Source organism: Thunnus albacares, chromosome 15 (genome assembly GCF_914725855.1).
Source record: "Thunnus albacares chromosome 15, fThuAlb1.1, whole genome shotgun sequence".
Classification (NCBI taxonomy): Eukaryota; Metazoa; Chordata; class Actinopteri; order Scombriformes; family Scombridae; genus Thunnus; species Thunnus albacares.
Genome location: NC_058120.1, coordinates 4,594,089 through 4,613,840, shown reverse-complemented (window position 1 = coordinate 4,613,840; position 19,752 = coordinate 4,594,089). Strand labels below are relative to the sequence as shown.

The following is a 19,752-nucleotide window of genomic DNA, read 5'->3' as shown; positions in this document are numbered from 1 at the left end:
GACTTAGGATAGCAGCAAGTTTATTTTCAGTTCAACAAAACAACAAATGCTCCGCTGCATCATCTCTAGCTACTGATTCAGAGAGATTCTGTATGAAAATAGAAACTGCATATTAGTTGCATAATTCAGATTCATAACATGAGGTAAGTTTAACAACACCTAACATAAAAAACAACCAATTTAAGGGAATAAGGCACTACAGATTGTCCAGTGGTGAGAAAAGTATTTAGACTTAAACAGCAATACTCCATTACAAGTCCTGCATTCAGACATCTGCTTAAGTACACTAATATTATACTTTTACTTTTTATGCAGAATGGGCCCCTTTTGAAATGTTACATACTATTCCATCTCTGAATCCATCGGCTATCAGTCTGATGACGATTTAGCTTCTGGGGCTGATATTTCAGAGGTTCCGGTGTAGCCAGCAGATATGAGAAGGATCTATCTGCAGTCCTACAGACGAACATGACACACCCACTTTACTACATGACACGCCCACTTTACTAGACAACTTGTTCCATTTCCTACAGATGCATTCATATGCAGATATCTGTTTATGGAGATTACATATTATCAAATTGTCATTAATGATGGATTAACCTGTAAGCAGCATTTAAATCTAGATAGTTGAGATGAAGCTATTTTTAACTTCTTTGTATGTGCATAATATTATCTAATCATGTGTTTTGTATGTAGAATCTAAATCTAACCAGTAATGATAGTTGTCAATTGTAGGAAAGAGAAAAGTAATTTTTCACTCTGAAATGTTAAAGTGTAGCATCAACTAGAAATACTCATACTTCACATCGTGTATTGTAAAGTAAAATACTTGAGTAAATGTACTTACTTTCAGTCTACATTTCATTTACCACTAAAAAGCATCTCAGTACATAACATGACATCTTTGCTACAGGAGATCTTTCTGAATATTCTGACTTAAAACCTTTTTAGTGGCCCAGCACGATCACATCAGAGGTTCTGCATCTAGTGTGAACAGTGATCATATGGAGTTGACTTTGTAGCTGCCGCAGTTTTCTCTCAGGACTCCTGCAGAGATGTCACGTACTTCTTACGGATGTCAAAGTCATCAGCGGGCCGGTTGTGAGCTTTCCACACCGGCTCCCCCACAAACAGCCTCATGGCTTTAGTGTAGTTCTGCAGAAACAAACACATAATTTCATTATCGATTAATCTGTCAATTATTTTCTCAATTAAACCATTAGTTGTTTGATTGTAAAATGTCAGAAAGTGGTGAAAAATGTCCGACACCGTTTCCTACTATACTATCATGCTACCAAAGACACCAGAAAATATTCACATTAAATTATTAATCGATTATCAAAGTAGGTGAAAATTAATTTTATAGTTGGCAACTATAAATTAACTGTTGCAGCTCTACATTCTTTTAATATGTTAATGTAACTGTCACTTTGTGCTGTCAATATTTGCTCTGGTCTTATTCAAATATTAGTCTTTTCTGCAGCAATGAAGCAGTTTCCCCTCAGGCATCATTTAAATTTCATCTCATCTAATCCAGTATGCTGAGGTGCACTGTGAGACTGTCAGTGTTGAGCATCCATGCTACCCAAGATTGCTAAAAAACATTTAACTACATGCAAGTTTTTCCAAAGGAATGTGCTGTCATATCAGTGAAAATCACCAACATGTATCCTGGTGAATTATTCAATCCAACTGACGTTTCTATCATTTATACCTCTCATCTAGTTGATTCTTGTATCTTTGGGGTCAGTAATATTCTGTCTATTTGTCTGCCTGTTTTCATGTAATTTAGCAGTCAGACGTACGGTCTCGTCCATGGTGAAGCGGTGGTAGATGCCGGCCGGCAGGGTGATCAGGTCGCCCTTGCTCATAGCGATTCTGATCCATCTGTCCTCCTTGTCCCTGACATCAAAGTAAGCCCGGCCGTCTAGGATGTACCGGATCTCATCGTCCAAGTGCAGGTGTTCCTCAAAGAACATCTTCAGCTGAGTGGACAAACAAGAATGGTATTTTCTTCAATGACTTATCAGACTTCATACCTAGTACATGTGGAAACTGTCTAATCAGACCCTCCAGGAAATTGTGATTTTGTGATCACAATAATAAAAAACCCCAGCATGAAATGACCAAATCAACAAACTGCTTATGACAACAAAAATGATGCCATAGACCAAGCAAACAATTCCCAAATGTAGTTTGCATTGAGTTAGTCAGAAGAATACAAGTTGATGTTGTATGGAACAGATGGAACTCATGTACTGTATTTTCTTTTATGTATAACTCATGGTTCTGATGTGCAGAAAATACATTTAAAAATTAGCACAGTAATACAGTTGTTTCTGTGATGTGCAGAATGCTTTTTATAGAAGGAACTGATAACATCATTGGTAGTAGTTTGTTTTTTTTGTTTTGTTTTTTTTTTTTTTTAAATCGCATTATTTTACTTTGCTTGCATTCTCAAAAAGAGCAAATAAAACATCACAGATTGTAAAGCAATTTTGAGAAAAGCTGCTGCAAAATCAAACATTTTTAGTCACAATAATCACAACAAAACTCTGAAATCCTGGAGGGACTGAATCATCGTCTTCACCACTGAGTGCATAAACCTCTGTGGAGCATAATGTTACTTCACTCTGTGAAACATCTTCTCCAACAAAGTGACAGTATCACAGTATAAAATGATTACTGTATTTGACTAAAAAAAAAAAAAAGATATGACCTGATTTGAACTGTGTAACAAGTGTAAAATGACCTTTTCCTCATAGTTGGGCAGTGTGTCCTTGTGAATAGTGATGATGTCCATATAGGAGTAGCCTTGGTCCTTTCGGATCTGCTGCAGCTCTGGGTCTGTTTCATAGATATCAGCATTCAGCTGCAACCACAGGACAACAATTCTGATCAGCAAACAAACTGTGGAAACTCAAGTCTGTTTTGTAATTTAATACATTTTTACACATCACAGCAGTTGGCCCCTGATAGCGCCTCTCATGTGCGGTCATGAGATTAGAGGCACAGACTGGGGCTTAACTAGCAGTAAGAAATCCGCTGAAAACTGAAACTCACTTTTTTTTTAATTTGTGTGTTTATTTCCACATGTCCTCAAGCTTAAACACAGGTTTTTATTCATAACATTTCCTTCCAACAGTTAAGTTGAACAACTTAAGAACTAACTTACACACCAAATGTTGACATATGTGTCGTCGTCTCTCAGTTCGGACGCTCTTCTCATTAGTTATGTAAGTTAACACAAAGCAGAGTTCAGCGAGGGTTTGCAACTTAATATTGTACATATACTAGACATAAAGCACAAACTTTATCTTTAGCTATTCAGATAATAAATGTTTAATTTACCGTAGTTAAGCTTTTACATAGAAACTTAAAGGCAGCAGCTAGCGTGGCTGTAACTTACCTTCCAGTGCAAAACGCCGATCTTTTTTAATTCCTCCAGAGAAACAGGCTGGTTCGGGTTCAGTCTGTGCGGCTTTCTCTGGTCTTCATCAGAGCTGTCGATGTACCAGGCTTCTATCCCCGACATGCTGAAGCTACAACCACAGGACTTCTTCACAGGTGGACCATGGATCTATCTGGACGCTTGCGCTTCTTCTTCGTCTTGTGTATTTCCCGCAGGCTAGATGCTTTGCGGCACATTGCTGCCCCCCGCAGGTCGGGATTAGGTTGCAGTCTGTTTCAAAATTGTAATCCTGTTGCGGCGATGAATTCAAACACTGTTTTGACAGTCTTTGACTGGTTCTCAGTGGGACTAAGAAAGCTCCTCATTGTGACCGACTGTATTCCCACATGTGATAATGTGGTATATAACTGTGCTCTTCATACAGGCTGTATGCCATAAGTAGATGTTTAACAGTTTGTTGTTTTCTGCAGGTTCCACACAGTCCATCCTCATGCTGCCCATCTTCACTATAGATCCCGTGCTAATCCACAGTGTCCTAGTCTTAGTGTGGTCATAACAGCAGTCTGCCTTCTCTCGTTGCCCATATAGCAATGCTCTGTCTTTACTTTTTCAATTTCCCACTTTTTCTGCCACACAGCTGTTATTTTTTCTATGATGATAGATCATCAACATTCAGGTATCCTGATACATACACCCACATCAATGTCTCATCAGTGCCCTTTTAAATCCTATGTCTGCTGCCTCATGCCCTTCCACCCCAACATGAGCTGGCACCCAAAGAAAACCCATCAAGTGTCTGACCTGTTCAGTTTTATACAACAGAACCAACAGCTCCATCACAAGGTCTGGTCGAGCCCCTAACTTGTTTTCTTTCAGTGTCATCAGAGCTGAGGCTGAGTCTGAGCATATAACTGCCCTCTTCAGCCTGACCTCCTCTACCCACTGTAGTGCCCACATTACAGCTATTAGCTCTGTCTCAGACAGTCATTTGAGCTTTACAGTTTCAAGGTCTGTTTGCTTGTGTTGTATCAGCTCTCAGATGTATATCGCTTTGGACAAAGGCATCTGCTAAATGAAAATGTAAATTGTAAACTGTCTGGGATTTAAAAGGCAAAGACTGATTTTCCAGTTTTGGGATCTTGGACCCCATCTGCATAAATCTGGAAATAATGTTCCCAGTTGTTTTTTAGCCTTTCTTTACCATGCACGGATATGCAGCACTGTCATATGTTCTTATGCTTGCTGATATACTGAAGTCTATTTCTGGTGTGGGTAGAATCCATGGTGGTATAACTGACCAGTGTATCTGAGAGGCCTCTAGCTTCTCCACCTCTTCACCCATACTGAAAATGAAACACTCTTTTTTTCTCTCCTTGATGTCCCCTTGGTGTAACTACTGCACTGCCAATTATACAACAGGTTGTTCCGACCAAGCAATCTGATTGGTCAACTAGACATTTAGAACGTGCTCAAATCAGCATGACAGCACACCTTGCCGTGCTCAAATGAAAAATGCCTCATCACTAAAACTATTACTCCGCCGTTCATTAGAACTACAGACCGTGACGTCGCGCTAACGGACGGTCAGGAACGAGGCGCTTCCTGACCACAACACTGTCATGCCAACTATGACGGTAAAGTACACCCTGTCGTGTAATATTGCTTAATTTTGCTCGCAGTGTTTTTTATATCTCTACAAGTAAAGCCGGGATTGAACAGATGGCCCCACAACATATTCTCAGTGCCCTAGCCTGTATTAGGCCTACATCCAACCTTTTTAGATTTAATTTGACTGCTGTTCCATAACATAAACAACCATAATATAGTTTTGACCTTATCATGTAGATCATTAGTCTTTCATCAAAGTGCACTCCCAAGAATTTGAATTCCTTTACTCTCTCAATTGCTTGTCCACACACAAATAAACCCTGACATTCGAAATATTTTGCTTTTTTCACTGAAATCTTGAGTCCCCACTTTTCACCGCAATTAGCTGTTTTGTTTAAGGCTTCCTGCAGTCGCTCAGTTGTTTGTTTAATGCCTCTTTTCCAGATTGCATCTTCATCTGCAAGCAGAGAAAGTCCAAAACCAGTCCCAACGTCTTGTAAGATATCATTTATCATTATAGCACTGGGCTGATTACACTTCACTGGGGTGTTCCATAATCAATATCTGTGCTGGACCCACATACAGTCTATGTGCTGGCTGCACAAAACTCACATCGCAAAAAAACTGCGTTGCACGTCACATGACTGTATACAGTAGTGACGCCTGCTGCACTCACGTACCCTGCTATCGCTGATGAAACTGGTGTGGGCTCCAACCTGTCTGCATGTTAACACTAATGTTTAATAATATCTGCATGAATACATCCTTAACTGTGGATGGACAGACTATCAGCCGTTTTATATGATAGGTTTAACTGAGAAGAATGCTTTATTAGTTACTATTGTGTCTTTACATCCATGCTTTACACTCGTGGAATTGACTGATTGTGTGTGTGTGTGTGTGTGTGTGTGTGTGTGTGTGTGTGTGTGTGTTGTGTGTGTGTGTGTGTGTGTGTGTGTGTGTGTGCGCGTGCGTGTTGACAATGATGAGTATTTGCTGCGCTCCAGTGGCCACAGTGAGGAACTACAATTCACATTCTTTGAGTGGAAATTATAGAAACATAATACTGAATATTACCATCATTCTCACAAGTATCAGTATTTATTGTCATGTCAGTATCTATATTCACAATACACACTTTCGTGGGGTGCAAACGATATCCATTTTGATTGTTTTATTTAGAAAATTGTCACGTGTGTTAGTGTTGACGGCGTTGGAGTGCATGTATGGTACATTTCGAGACGGAATGTCTTCCAAGTGAGTTTTATTTGGCGCGTGTTTATGCGGCTCGCGGAAATCAAGCGCATGAAAACAGATATTTATCGACGAGGATGGGATTCGAACCCACGCGTGCAGAGCACAATGGATTAGCAGTCCATCGCCTTAACCACTCGGCCACCTCGTCTGTATAGCCGTGCTCTCACAGTACTGATCTGTCAGAAATTGTACAACCCTGATTAGATAGGCCGTCATTATTGGGATAGTTTTGGGAGAAGTTTGGCATGAGAGGTGTGTGCTGTTGGTTCTCAGAGAATGTGGTTCATTAGTAGGCAAATCATTTATCACGGGTGTGATTTGCAGCATTGTCTTAAAACACAGCCATGTTTAGATTTTACAAATGGTCTAAAATGGACAGACTTGCTAGTTTACAGCAGTTTATATCTGAAGCTGCCCAACTAACATATTGTGTTAACTTTCTGTACCTTTAAATTGGGATTATGGCTGCTGCTAGCATGTCTCTGATGGCAGACTTTCCCTAGCTGTAGTGTTGAAGCACTGATTCCCCAAATGATATGTGGCAGGGGGCTTAACAGTCCCTTCCAGTTTGTAAATGTGATGTGATCAGTTGTAGTAATATGGTTTTGTTTTCAGTGAATTCATGTAAACCACCTATTCTCTCTTTCTGGTATGTAGACCAACTTTTAACACATCCCCACAACAATCGCTCTCAAGGACCAGTGGTGATGTATGATATATATATATAGCACCACCAACCCACAGATAAATAGATAGATATATATAGAAAATGTACACTTTTGGAGTATGTGTTATCATGTAATGTAGGCTACACATAACTGGGTCAAATGGTTATCAGTTACTGCACTTCACAGAGCATCAGTGAACATTGTGGTTAACAACAAAGTCACATTGGTTTTCACAGCTGCTCTAAACTGTCAGCAAACACTCTTCAGAATACTTTCATGTACCAAAACATCATATACAGTATACATCATACAGATATAATCTCTATAGCTAATCACATTGTCCATATATCAAATCTGAAACTGTGTGCAGCCTGTCTGATAACACATTCATGGGTAGATTGTACTGTAGTTTCTGTTATTCCAAAAATGGGCACAAATTCTGGGCCGCTCCATTTTCCCTGAGTAAATCCAAGTGTGAAGCATGGGTATGCCAGCTGCATGGTTACTAATTCCAGCCTTGGCCAGCCATGTGCCTACACCTTGTCATATCCCAATCAAATAAGGTCAGTTAACAGCCAACAGTCTCACCAAAACAGTACATTTTTTGGTGAGAACAGCCATAATCATTTAAACCACTCAAGCACATTAAAGCACATTAACATACTGCTCCACCTGCTGTCTAAAGCTAAATCAGCCACAGAATAGATATGACAGAGGAAAAAACAAAGAACTACACTAATACAAAAAGAATTGCATTCATAATTTTCTGTATAGTATTACTGAGGATGGCTTGATTTACAGTCTCTGCACTTGCCAAGGTGTGCCCACCAAGGCCTCAGAACATATACTGTATATCTCTTTAACACAATTTGCTTCTCAAATGCATGATGTCCAGGCAGGAGGCACAAAGAGCTGCACTCAAGGTCACCATTTAACAACTGATGAAGGCTGTACCATCTTTTTATCGTGAATGTTTCATTTTTAAACCAGCAAGAACTCTTTAAAGCTTTCACTTATGGAAACGTCTACACTTGAAAGCTCTAGGCTATGAGCTACAGCTGATAAAACCATTTCACATTAGTACTCTTGCTGATATTTAAACCTCTCATCTACTAATATTTTGCAGACAAACCTCTCTTATTCCTATAGTAACATGATTGATAGCGGAGACAAAGGTTATAATGAGCACCTGCAAGAAATGTAGAGTCAGATGGCCACAAGGCTAAATCATCCTCCTTGCTTCCAAATAACTGATGTAAAAAGTGCAATCAATGACAGCAACATAATAAAAATGTCACCAGCAGTAAGTCAAAATCAAGTCCAGCCAAAGGCAGAATCTAGGTGTATTGTGTAAAATAATACACCAGATGGCGCCACACTTCACCAAGAGACTGCCTACACTCCACCTGGCGTCACCTGGAGGGTGTTTAATAAAACTGGATTAGAGAGCTGTGGCCAGATAGCTGTGAAATGATGATGCTGTACCCTGATATGACTCATCTGAACTCAAGCAAACAAAACTGAACAGCAGGAGGAATATATCTATTTTAGTTTGACAATGGCGCTTAGTGTGTGTGAAATAACCAAGGGAGGCTCACTGTCCTTTATTTCAAGGTGAACCTAACACTTGCAGCATCAGCAGGAAGATCAGACGTCATGTGGATGTGTCATATCAGCTGGCACTACTTGCTGGTTTATAGAAGGAAACAGAACTGTGTGTGAAAGCTGGACACAGACCAGAAGAGACCTTTAAGCACAGTTGACTCACAGGAGCTGAGTGATGAAATTGATTCTTTGCCATAAAACAAATGATGAATGACGCAAGTTGCTGAACTTATGATTGTTTATACCTCACTTTAGTAGCAGCCAAATATTTCACTTGTATTAACATTTTGGATATATTTCTCCATATTCCACCTCTGCATTTACACTATCTGCCACTTTTACTCCCTTAAGGGGTTCAACATGTTTGTGATCCAGACATACAAACACTGTCAGACAAGAACCAGATGACATGTCAGGTAAATTGGATCCTTGCTGTTTACTTTTGTTTATGTTTCAGCTGATAATCATCAAGACCATGAGCGTTTTTCCTCATCTGAGCAGAGAAGTAAGTCCAGTCACAGTTAGACCATCAGGTTCTGATGTAATGACAGCTTCCCTTCGGGCCTCAACACTTCAAACATCATGAGATCAAAGAAATGACCCAGAATGTGGTAAAGATTAACTTCAGATTAATTTCAGAGATTCGACAGCTTGATCTGAATATGTTCCATATATTCCACCAGCAAAATGTGATGTGACAGCGTTCAAACAAAACAAACACGCCAAAAATTGGTCATGAAAACAGGATAGCAGCAAGTCAGTCTAGGGTGATCCCAGGTTCTACTTTAAAGAATAAGGATGATGATTTTCTATGTTTTTCTATATTTTTCTTACTGTCAACAAATCTCATGTGCAGACCCAAACCAATAATGAACTGATCTACTAACAAGTATTGTGTGTTTATCGAAAGCCTGATATATCTTATTCCTCTGAGTTGTAGCTGTTGTTAAAAACTCATCAATGAGTCACAATGTTGCGTTAGGTGACATGTTCCTTCACCACAACAAATTATGGACACGTTAGTTTGTTTAGAAATGGCTCCAAAAACTAATAACAGTGATCACGTTTCCAGTCTAGTTCCATTTAAGGCAGATGCCACTGAGCATGTGCGGGAACGCAGTTCTGTTGACAGAGCTTCACTAGCTTGTTGTGCTACATATCACAACCTCTTGACTTTTGTTATATTCTGTTTTGGTGTTTCCTTTTCACAACACCAGGTTGATCATTTGATTGGCAGGCACCTGTGGACTTGTGGGCTAAACCTACATAGGCAGGCCTTTTTGTTTAGCTCCCTCTCCCTGCTGCAGCCGCACCTTTGTGGTGCTTAGTATATGCTTTTCATTTATCTATTAATTTATTTCAATAAACCTTCATGCAGTAAACTTCTTTCCTGGTATTGTATCCATTATTGTGTTTGGCATCCAAGCCAACCTTAACATAATAATGGATACAATTTTCCTCTTCCCATATTGAAGACTGCATTGAAAGGATAGGAACTGCTTGCTATGTGATAAAGCTAGATTTGCTTCAAGGCCACTGGCAAGTACACAGAGCTTCTGATATCTCCATCTTTGCCACTCCTGACAACTTCATTTCTTCCTTTCTTTCAGTATGCTGTGATGGTGTTTGGCATGAGTAACGCCCATGCAATCTTTCAGCGACTCATGTGGAAAGTGTTGTATGGTGTGGCTAACTATGAGGTCTATTTAGATGAGGTAGTAATGTATTCACCTGACAGGGAGAGCCACATGAATACTGGCTGTTTTCCAAGGCCTTGAAAATGCCTCACCGACCCTGAACCTTAGTAAGTGTGAGTTTGGAAAGGCCACAATCACTTATCTTGGCAAGGAAGAAGGTCGAGGACAGGTTCGCCCCTTGCAGCCAAGATAAGTGCTGTTGCTGAGCACCCAGCTCCCACCACCAAACATCAGCTGTGCCGTTTCCAAGGGTTAGCAGGTTACTGTAGAGCATTTATTCATAACTTTGCTGCCATTGTTTCTCCCATGACTGACTTTGTCGTCCTGCTGGGAATTGGTGTGGGACTTCAGATGTGAGCAAGCCTTCTAAGCTGTAAAGCCATCCTTGTGCAGCTCACCAGTTATTGCTGCCCCCAGCTTTACTATTTGGTTCAAGTTATTGACCACCCTGCCTGCAATTTTTCCAGAAAGCTCTGGCAGACCCCAGAGAAACTACAGCACTGTTGAGAAAGAAGCCCTGGCTTTGCTGTAGGCCCTGCTTGAAACATGAGATTTGTTGAAAATATAGAAAATTCCAGCCGTATCCTTTACATTTATTTTTTACTGAGGATGAGAAACTGTCATTTTTATTCCAGGGGATATATACAGTATATTATCTGTAACATGTGGTTCTCTCACCGCGTACATGATCTTTTTCCCAACATGCTAATATCACCTACAGTTACGCTAATGTCAACCTGTGTAGCCTTGTATTTATTTAGCTTTAGAATTTCTTTGACACCTAACACTCTACAAAACAATGTTTAGCTAGCTTTTAGGATCGGATCTAGCCTGGTACATCATGATAAACAACATTACATGACACTACTTTAAATCTCTCAAATTGTGTTTAAGGAATAGTTTGATATTTGGGAAATATGTGGCTTATTTGCTTTCTTAGCAAGAGTTAGAGAACATTGATACCACTCTCCTCTCTGTACAGTAAATATGAAATATTTAGTAGTAGTATAAAGCCTTTTGTCTCTTCAGAGGGAACTGTGTGAAACTGATAAATTGCCTCAAGTGATGAGTCAGTGTTGGTTGGCGCTGAAGGCTACAAGATTTAAAATGAAAGACATCTGGAGTGCGGAGTTTGAAAGAAGTGAGGTTACCAGACCTCTGTAGCCCGCTCCTCATCTCTGCTGGAGGCTAGCAGCTCTAGGTTACATTAGCTAACGTGACACACCAATCTCCAACTGAACTGTTGGCTGTAGCGGTCAAGTTGCATTGTGGATGATGCAGGAGCCAGATTCTGACAAGGAATAAGAATGTGTGGACTAAAGAAAAGGATATCTCTGACTCTGAACATTGAACATCATTCTGAACATGTGTCTCACCTGCAGTTTTTACGCCAGTTTGCTACACACAGCCTCTTGCCTGTTTACGGTAAGCTCTGCATTGTAAACAAGCCAACCAGCCAACAGTTTGCAAGGCTGGGATAGAGATGCATGACGAGATGGTTGTGTAATGCACCCCTGAGCAGGCAAAATGACATATACTGGAGCAGGAAGGCAGACAGGACAGAGGAGAGGAATGAGAGGAGAGTGGAGAGCTGTTCAGGGCGGGCTGGAAAAACAGAGCGTGCCTTCTCCACAACAGCAACAGAGGGGATCAGTTATTTTCCTGACATGCAGCCATGGACTGATGGTGACGACTCGGTGTGATGGACCAAAAACACTCAGCAGTGTAGTAAACATCGTGGAACAACCTAGGTACTGGATGTGCCTCTAACTATAAATCTATAATATCAGTCATATCAATATCACTTATAATATCAGGCAGCAGCTCACTAACATTTTTCACCTTGGTGGTTTCTTGAGATCTTGTGATTCCCCTTCCCACTAGAGCAAAGGGAAACCCCGAAAACCCTCTGCATATAAACGGGAATATTAGTGGAATATTCATTTTCATTAGCCATGTAAATAGCTTAGTAGGAATATTGTCTTTTTTGGAATAAAGACAAAAACCACAATATTTTGTGCATGTAAACATAGTGAGACAAGAGGTGCCCAGCCCGTCATGCTGATCAACAACAAAGCTGTTCTAAGACTGAGCACAGACAGTAGTGGACACCTGTTTCCTACGGTGAAATAAGGAGTTGTGAGTTTACAGACAGGACTTTAAGATGGAATAATTATGATCTGGCAGCTGGAAGCCAAAGTCAGAGGCATAAATGTGTCGATTGGTAGGGATGAGGATTGGGTGCATAATGTCCAGGCCATGAGTGTTCTTGGCTCAGGGTTCAGGACAGGTGTCTAGCAGTACTCAGGTGAGGAACCCTCCCATCAGGAACCTTGAGAAGACATGTGGGAGGTGGAGGGCTTTGAGATACAGAGAATACTGTAAGAGACAGGTGCATAGCTTCCTGAACTTCTGACTAGATTCCACACAGTACAAACTACAACAAATAGTGTGATTCTTCTCAAGGTTATTCCTGACAGCACATATCTTCCCAGATACAGTTTCTTTAGACTGAATATCTTCACTTTGATCTAACGGTATGCAACTTTTAATAAAGCATTGAGGATAAAAGCTACTAAAAGATCATCTGGTCCTGATTTCTAGCTTAGACAGCTGGGAAAATATCACCTATTTATTGTTTGTGGAAATACAAAGCCATTTTAAACCATATCTGCTGCAGGCTGGTTAGAATTTTAATAAGCATACTGAAAAGAAACAGGACATAATGTGTATGTTCACAAATACTAATATGAAATTTCTGTTCATCTCTTGAAGGGATAGGTCTCCCATTTTACATGGTGAGGAGAAAATTATAGAAACAACATGACTTGAGGTCATTGAGCTACACCAAAGCAAATGACTCAACATGTAAAATCAATAAACATACAGTAAAGTAACACCATCAGTGACTGAGGGTGCAGTCACAGATGTTATTTTTATGCTCATTCTTTCCTGAGCCTTGTACCTTGCTGTACTATATTCAACAAGACAGTTATATAATTATGGTACTTAAGTATCATTTAATTCCCCCTCTCATTTAGTTAAATTAAGTCATTTACCAAAATGTTTTTTGCTCCAAAATCTTTTGCTGTTTTCTTTTTACTGATTTTCTACCAGGCAAGATGTAGCAGCCGAGTCATGATCAAAAATGGGTGCTTATATGTATGAAGTGGCAAAGTAATGCAAAACTCAGTAGCTGAAATTAAATTTTAAAAAATTGCATTGGTGTAATTTGAAATACATCCAAATATTATATTCAATATTTAATATTGATGCAGTTTAAAGCTGCACTAATCAATATTTTAAACATAGTGGATACATATTCAAATAACTATATATTGTGAAAGGTGGTTTGTCTCATGTCTAGATAACATCCAGATGTAATTGAATGCACTTTCATTTACACTTAGCAACTTAAATGCATGTGTCTCTGTTAGCCACATTACAAATAAGGGTTTTGGAGTCTTGATTTTCCTGGGCCACATGTAAATCAGGGTAAGCCTTCCTCCAGTGTAGAGTGATGGTAATGCAGACAAAGAATAACATATGCACTTTCGCTGTTTAGTTGACACAAAATCAGTTTAGCCAGCTAGTTAATGACTATCCGTAAACTTCAAAATTTCAATCCAACCCTTCATTTGCATTTTAGATGCATTTTTGGGTATCTGACAGCTAACTAACCCAAGACACATGTGTGGCTAAGTGTAAACAAGGTCTCAAATATTTCCTTTAGGAGTTGGTGGAGCAAAACAGAGCTAAAAAGAGAATAAAAATTGACTTACATTTGTCAAAAGGCCAGAAACACAACTTATAATGAATGCTAATATCACTGTCTGCTTGATGTTTAAATAGGCAACTGTCAACTTATAAGGTGATATGTCAATATGGTAATAACAGCTTGCTGCAGTGCCCCCAAGTGGCCAAGAAACATACTAATGCAACTTTAAATTTTACCATTGGGTCACACATATTGGGGTGAAGCTAATCAAAAACAAATATAAAACGATTTTATAATAAAGAAGTTAAAAATTTGGGGGCAGGGTGAAATTTAAGGTGGCTAAACTTACATCACATCTCCACCTTGCTTTTTATATGTACTGCTTCATATGAAGCTAGCTAACATAGTGAGGCAATGCATGTTGGCGACAACAATGCAGTTTTCAATTATGCTCTTCTGTCTGGAAGAAATTGCATCCACTTTATCTTTGAGTTAGTTCCATATTCAAATTCCTGCAGAAGGTGACTTTTTATTATCTGCTTCATCCAATAAAACATGTCTTTACCAGCATCTCATACATCCACCCTCTGTACAGTACATGTCTGTATAATCCTGGGCAGTTCAGTCTGAATTTGTTCAGCACTGTCCATTTCCTGCAAAATCCTGAAACAACAGTCAGGATTTTTTGGAATGATTTGACCAGGAGACAAATTTGGAGGTGCTTCACTGTGATAAAAGCTCCAGTCGGCATTATGTAACACATCTTTTAAAGTCCCAGTCCGCTATCTGCCAGGTTTCTGCAGGGAGGGGAACGCACGCTTTACACACACACAAGCACAGTTTGCTGTGATGGCCAACATATCAGCCCACACTGCTTCTTTCTCTGAGCTCTAGCCCAGGTTTAAAATAGCTCTGCTCCCTCTCAGGTCTTTACCATGATATTTGTGATGGTCTTATATAATCGGCACCTCCTGATCTTCTCTTCCTCTTCATCCTAGTGCTTGTATCCCATTCTGCCTGCCTATATCTGTTTCTCTCACTCTCCCCTCCATAGCTTTGACAGAGGGAGTAAGAGAAAATTGTCAGAGTAATTTTCATGGCAGATATTTTTTGTCTGCTCCAGCCCAGACAGGCTGGCAAACATAGAAATGCATTTTGTTGCTGCCTTTGTCATGTGGTGACTGAGGTTTAAAAATGCCTTAAATGTAAAAGATGTCAATATGCTAATGGGCCTGATTTGACTCATCTTACGTGTACCAAAGACCTTGTTTATTTTGTGACAACTTCATCTCTTGCTATCCCCAACAAAAGAAACATATTGTACATTGACATATAATATTTGATCTCAACTCAGCCTGGCAAATTCCATGATGCATGTAGGTGGCACAAGTAGGTAAATGTTCTCATATAGCTCATGATGATAATAAGAACCCTGAGTAAAAGCTGGCAAGTGTGAGTGTGTGTGTGCGTGTGTGTGTGTGTGCATGTGGTGTGTGGTGTGTGGTGTGTGGTGTGTGTGTGTGTTTGTATGTGTGTGCGTGCCTGCGTGTGGTGTGTGTGTGTTAGATTCTGAGATTCAGCAGCTCCTTTCGTCCTTCTCTCTTAACACATGCAGTGCATACAAACAGCTAGCACCCACACACATACACACATACACACACACACACAAACACACATGCATAGACAATGACCAAAACCAGCAGCCACCCACACACATACACACACACCCACACACTGTCAAACTCACAACAATTCAAAGGAGAAAGACACCTAACTGAGAGAGAGGCACAGAGAAACACTTATGGAATGAGTACTTTCATACTCAGCCAGTCCCTCTGTTAACATTAATATGTATGATAATCACTGAAAGAATGATGATGACAGGGCTAAACTTAATTATTTGCTGTCTCTCCCTGCAGCAGGCAAGTTTAAATGTAGGCACTTTGTTAATGGTCACTGCAGATACAGAAAGCCATCAATGCCTGGTCAATGGGAAGATAAAGGGCTGTGTTTTTATGACACTGCATGGTGGTGCTGTGGCATTTTCACTTGGCACATGCAGCTTTTATACTCATTTGTTCCCAGTTGATATTGTGGTAATTCACCGTGAATATGACTGCATATAAACAGAAAAAACAAGCTGTCATGCTCAGAAAACCTGCCCTGAATTATCAGGCAGTGTAGTGCAGCCACCCACCTGCTCAGACCAGCCAGAAGCACCTGGTGTAAAGCAAAGTGCTGTTCTGTACTGGTTAGATGAACAGAACATGAACAGATCCTCCCACCAGCTACAGTATTTCAGTGAGACGGTTCTCTCCAGAAAAACAACAGTATCATTTGCTCAAACACTGAACATGATCTATGACGAGGAAAAACTTGATCTCTTGTAGCTGTGCGAATAATAGAGTGTTGTGTCCTAAAAGCAAAGGTGCAAGTACTGTGATCAGTGTATGGTGGTGATGCATTAGGGTCATTATTGGTATTCAGTGCACAGCTTTTGAATTTCTTCTTGTATTATCATGAAAGGGACATGTAAAACATCTGAAAAGTTATTTTGGTCAAGCTCAGGCATATACAGTATATTTCAGCATTTATTAAACAAAGTGAATAAAATGGTGGATAAATAATGTTTACCCTGTTAGGGACAGTTTGAAATACTAATTTAAATTCATGTGCAATGTGTATATTATTTAAGAAAATATATGTCCATGTATCCTCTTAAAAGTGTATTAGTTGATCATTTATTTAAAAAAAATAATAAATATATATATATATATATATATATATAGTACTGATTTTCTCACCAGCACCTCATTTTACCTTTTCATTTTCAGCTACATACAGTAAATGCATACAAGTATTTATTTGTTTATTTTTAAAATCATTGACCTATCAATACTATTTCATTTGCATTGAAATATTGATTACATTTTCTAACGATATTCAATTATTGTAAAAAAAAACAAAAAAAAAAACCCTCCTTAACACAGGGGACAAAATACCAACATTATTTTAACTTGGACAAGGAATGTCACAAGGAATTATGTAAAATGTCATAGCATGTACCATTAAAACAATCAACAACATGGATTTATTTTGCAGAAAAATTCATCAAAGTCCCGACCACACACCGAAGCCATGATATCTCAGAACTCCTCCCCTCTGACAGACGCTACAGAGCCCCAGAACAACTAGGCATAAAACTGTTTTTCCACATCTTCCTGATGGACCGAAAATTAATTCATCAACAAGCTCATTTTGATAATATCATTAAAACATAAAACAGTGAAAAAAGTCAACAATATGGATATATGTCAATCAACAATCAACTTGTATTCCAACAGATACATAGCCTACCTATGTATACAGTAAATATATACAGTACACACCCTCCTCAGTGTTGAAGATGAGTTTAATTGATGTCTGACAGGCCCTCAGCTTTTCAAATAACAACGATGGGTCAGACCCATCCTCTCCCAGACTCACCATCTGGTCTCCTATGCCATGACTGGCCAGAAAAAGAGGTGCCAGCTGGCTTCTTTGAACCTTTGGTGGAATGGCTCTGTAGCCAACAGGTAGAAAACTGCCCTTTTGTTTGTAAGGGGTAGCCAGCCCATTGCTTAAAAAATGCAGCTGGTCCACATCTGGAAACTCTTTTTTCATAATTTTCAGCACAGGAACCAAGTGTGCCCAGATAACATGAGGGTCATGGCGCCTGAATGGGGAGACGGTGCAGAAGGTAATTGGTTCATTTTTTCTGGCTGTATAGAGTACGGTGTGTGGAGAGTAGCCTGTTGGTGAGACCCTTTTGAAATGCACCAACTGTATTTCCTGGTTGTGTTTGCATGTGTTATTCTCGCTGAAGTCCACATGTATTAAGCACTGGTTGGATGCCAGATTTTCTTTAAGATGTCGGTAGATTACATATTGTCATCTAATGTTGAATATGTGTTTTCAGAACTTGAAGAGTCATGAAGTTGACTGTTGTTCTGTTTCAGTGCTTGTCACCTCCTTTTTGACAGTTATGGTGATCCTCTTGTCATCATCTTGGTTTCTGTTTTCCATTATCCATTGCTTGAACACAATGTATGTATTACATGGCATCTTCAATGTTGCAGGGACATGGAGAAGGCATTCCTGGCAATCACCATAGGCACAGTCTTTGGATTTCAGGTCTCCCATAGTTGCATCTGACATATCCTCGATGTTTGCACTGGATGTAATTTCATAATGGTAGAGGGCATCTGCAGTGAATTGTAAACTTTCATACGTCTTTCATTGGCAGGTCTCATGATCTGCATTGATGGGGGCCCCAACCCAAAATGGCCTGAATGCATAATGTACAGTTCCACAAATTCAAGAGGAGTATATTTCAGAACATTTGGTTTACATGACAGAAATGTCCTGTTATGATGGATGAATGAAGTCTATTATTAGGATAGCTGAATATAATGTATACACTGTACTGATCAAGCTAATATCCTCTGTAGTTTTATTGAACTGTAGGGTCCACTTTTGCAGACTCAAGGATGGGTTTGATCATAGATTTATTCCACACAGATGGAATAATACCATTCTAAAAGCATGTTTGGTACAGACAATGTAAAATATTCATTAAATTAGGAATGACCTCGTTCAGGGTTTCCTACACACCTACAGCTTTATTTGCTTTAGCTTTATCTACCGCTTTCTGCACCTCCTCAAGTGATCTCATTATTCAGCATTTGATTTTGGCAAAGTGCTGTATTACTCATCCCGTTTTCAAGCTCACATTTTACTTTACAAATTTCATTAAAGAGTCAAACATCAAATAAAGATGAGCTATTACATGCATACACATACCTTTAATCTGTTTCCCACCTCTTCAATATCTGGCCAGTCTCAAAAGAAGATTCGCCATTTTCCATTAAGATCTGTGTTTGAATCAACTTGCTCTTTTATGGCCCCAATTTACTTATTTCCCTCCTTTCAGAATTGTAAATATTCTAACAGGAGAGTTTGTCCTCTTTTAAAACATCTCTTGAAAAACCTTAGCTTTCTATCAAAATTAGATTGACATTTATATTAATTTTTTTAGAATCCTTCACTTGCTCTGGCCCTTACACTAAAGAAACGTTTCTCCGCTAAGCACAAGTCAACCCATAACTTGTTTAATTTGTCCATCCAATATGGTTGCTTTATTCTGTAGTGCTTCTTTAACACATCCTGTTTTACTGCAGAGTATTTATCCATTTCTTTATACGTAAGGTCACAAAATTAGTCATAACATTGATCAACATTCTCCTGTGTTTCCAGCCATTTTCCAATTGATCTATGACCTCAAGAAGAGCTTTATGGCATATCTCTGAAGAAACAAAATAAACAGGAAAATTTCTATTTTGCCTTTTCACTTGTTGCTGAGAGCCTACCATAGTGCGGTTAGTAAATCATTTTCCTGTTTGGAAATGTTGACACAGCACTGACTGGTCACGAAGTCCACTATGATTATCAATCAAATTAAGTCTGCAATACAACTATTCATGTCACCACTAATATAGACAGAGTCTACATCATTGGAGTACATCAGTTTCAATAAAATGGCTAAAAAGTATATCTGTATTCCAACCCCATGTTGAGGTTTCTGGGGATTTCAGCAATTTTCAACTCAGTCATTTCCATTCTAGAGCTCAGATGCCCACTTCAAGCTCCAAATTCAATCACAATTCTTGGGCTGTTCTTTCTACCTCTTTCGAGATATCTTGGCTCAGCTTCTCCAGCAATCTATACAGACTGTCAGTTTTATTG

General features: G+C 39.4%; 1 protein-coding gene and 1 non-coding gene across 2 annotated transcripts; both read right to left on the bottom strand.

The window, feature by feature from the left end:
• Window positions 1-7: 7 nt before the first annotated feature.
• adi1 (acireductone dioxygenase 1) lies at window positions 8-3,615 on the bottom strand. The gene is made up of 4 exons (XM_044374021.1): window positions 3,413-3,615; window positions 2,756-2,875; window positions 1,809-1,988; window positions 8-1,158 (listed from the first exon to the last, which is right to left on the bottom strand). The coding sequence occupies exons 1-4, from the start codon at window positions 3,536-3,538 to the stop codon at window positions 1,042-1,044; spliced, it is 543 nt and encodes a 180-aa protein (XP_044229956.1). The 5' UTR covers window positions 3,539-3,615; the 3' UTR covers window positions 8-1,041.
• A 2,731-nt stretch (window positions 3,616-6,346) lies between these two features.
• trnas-gcu lies at window positions 6,347-6,428 on the bottom strand. The gene has a single exon. It is a non-coding gene; the product is annotated as a tRNA-Ser (tRNA).
• Window positions 6,429-19,752: the final 13,324 nt, after the last annotated feature.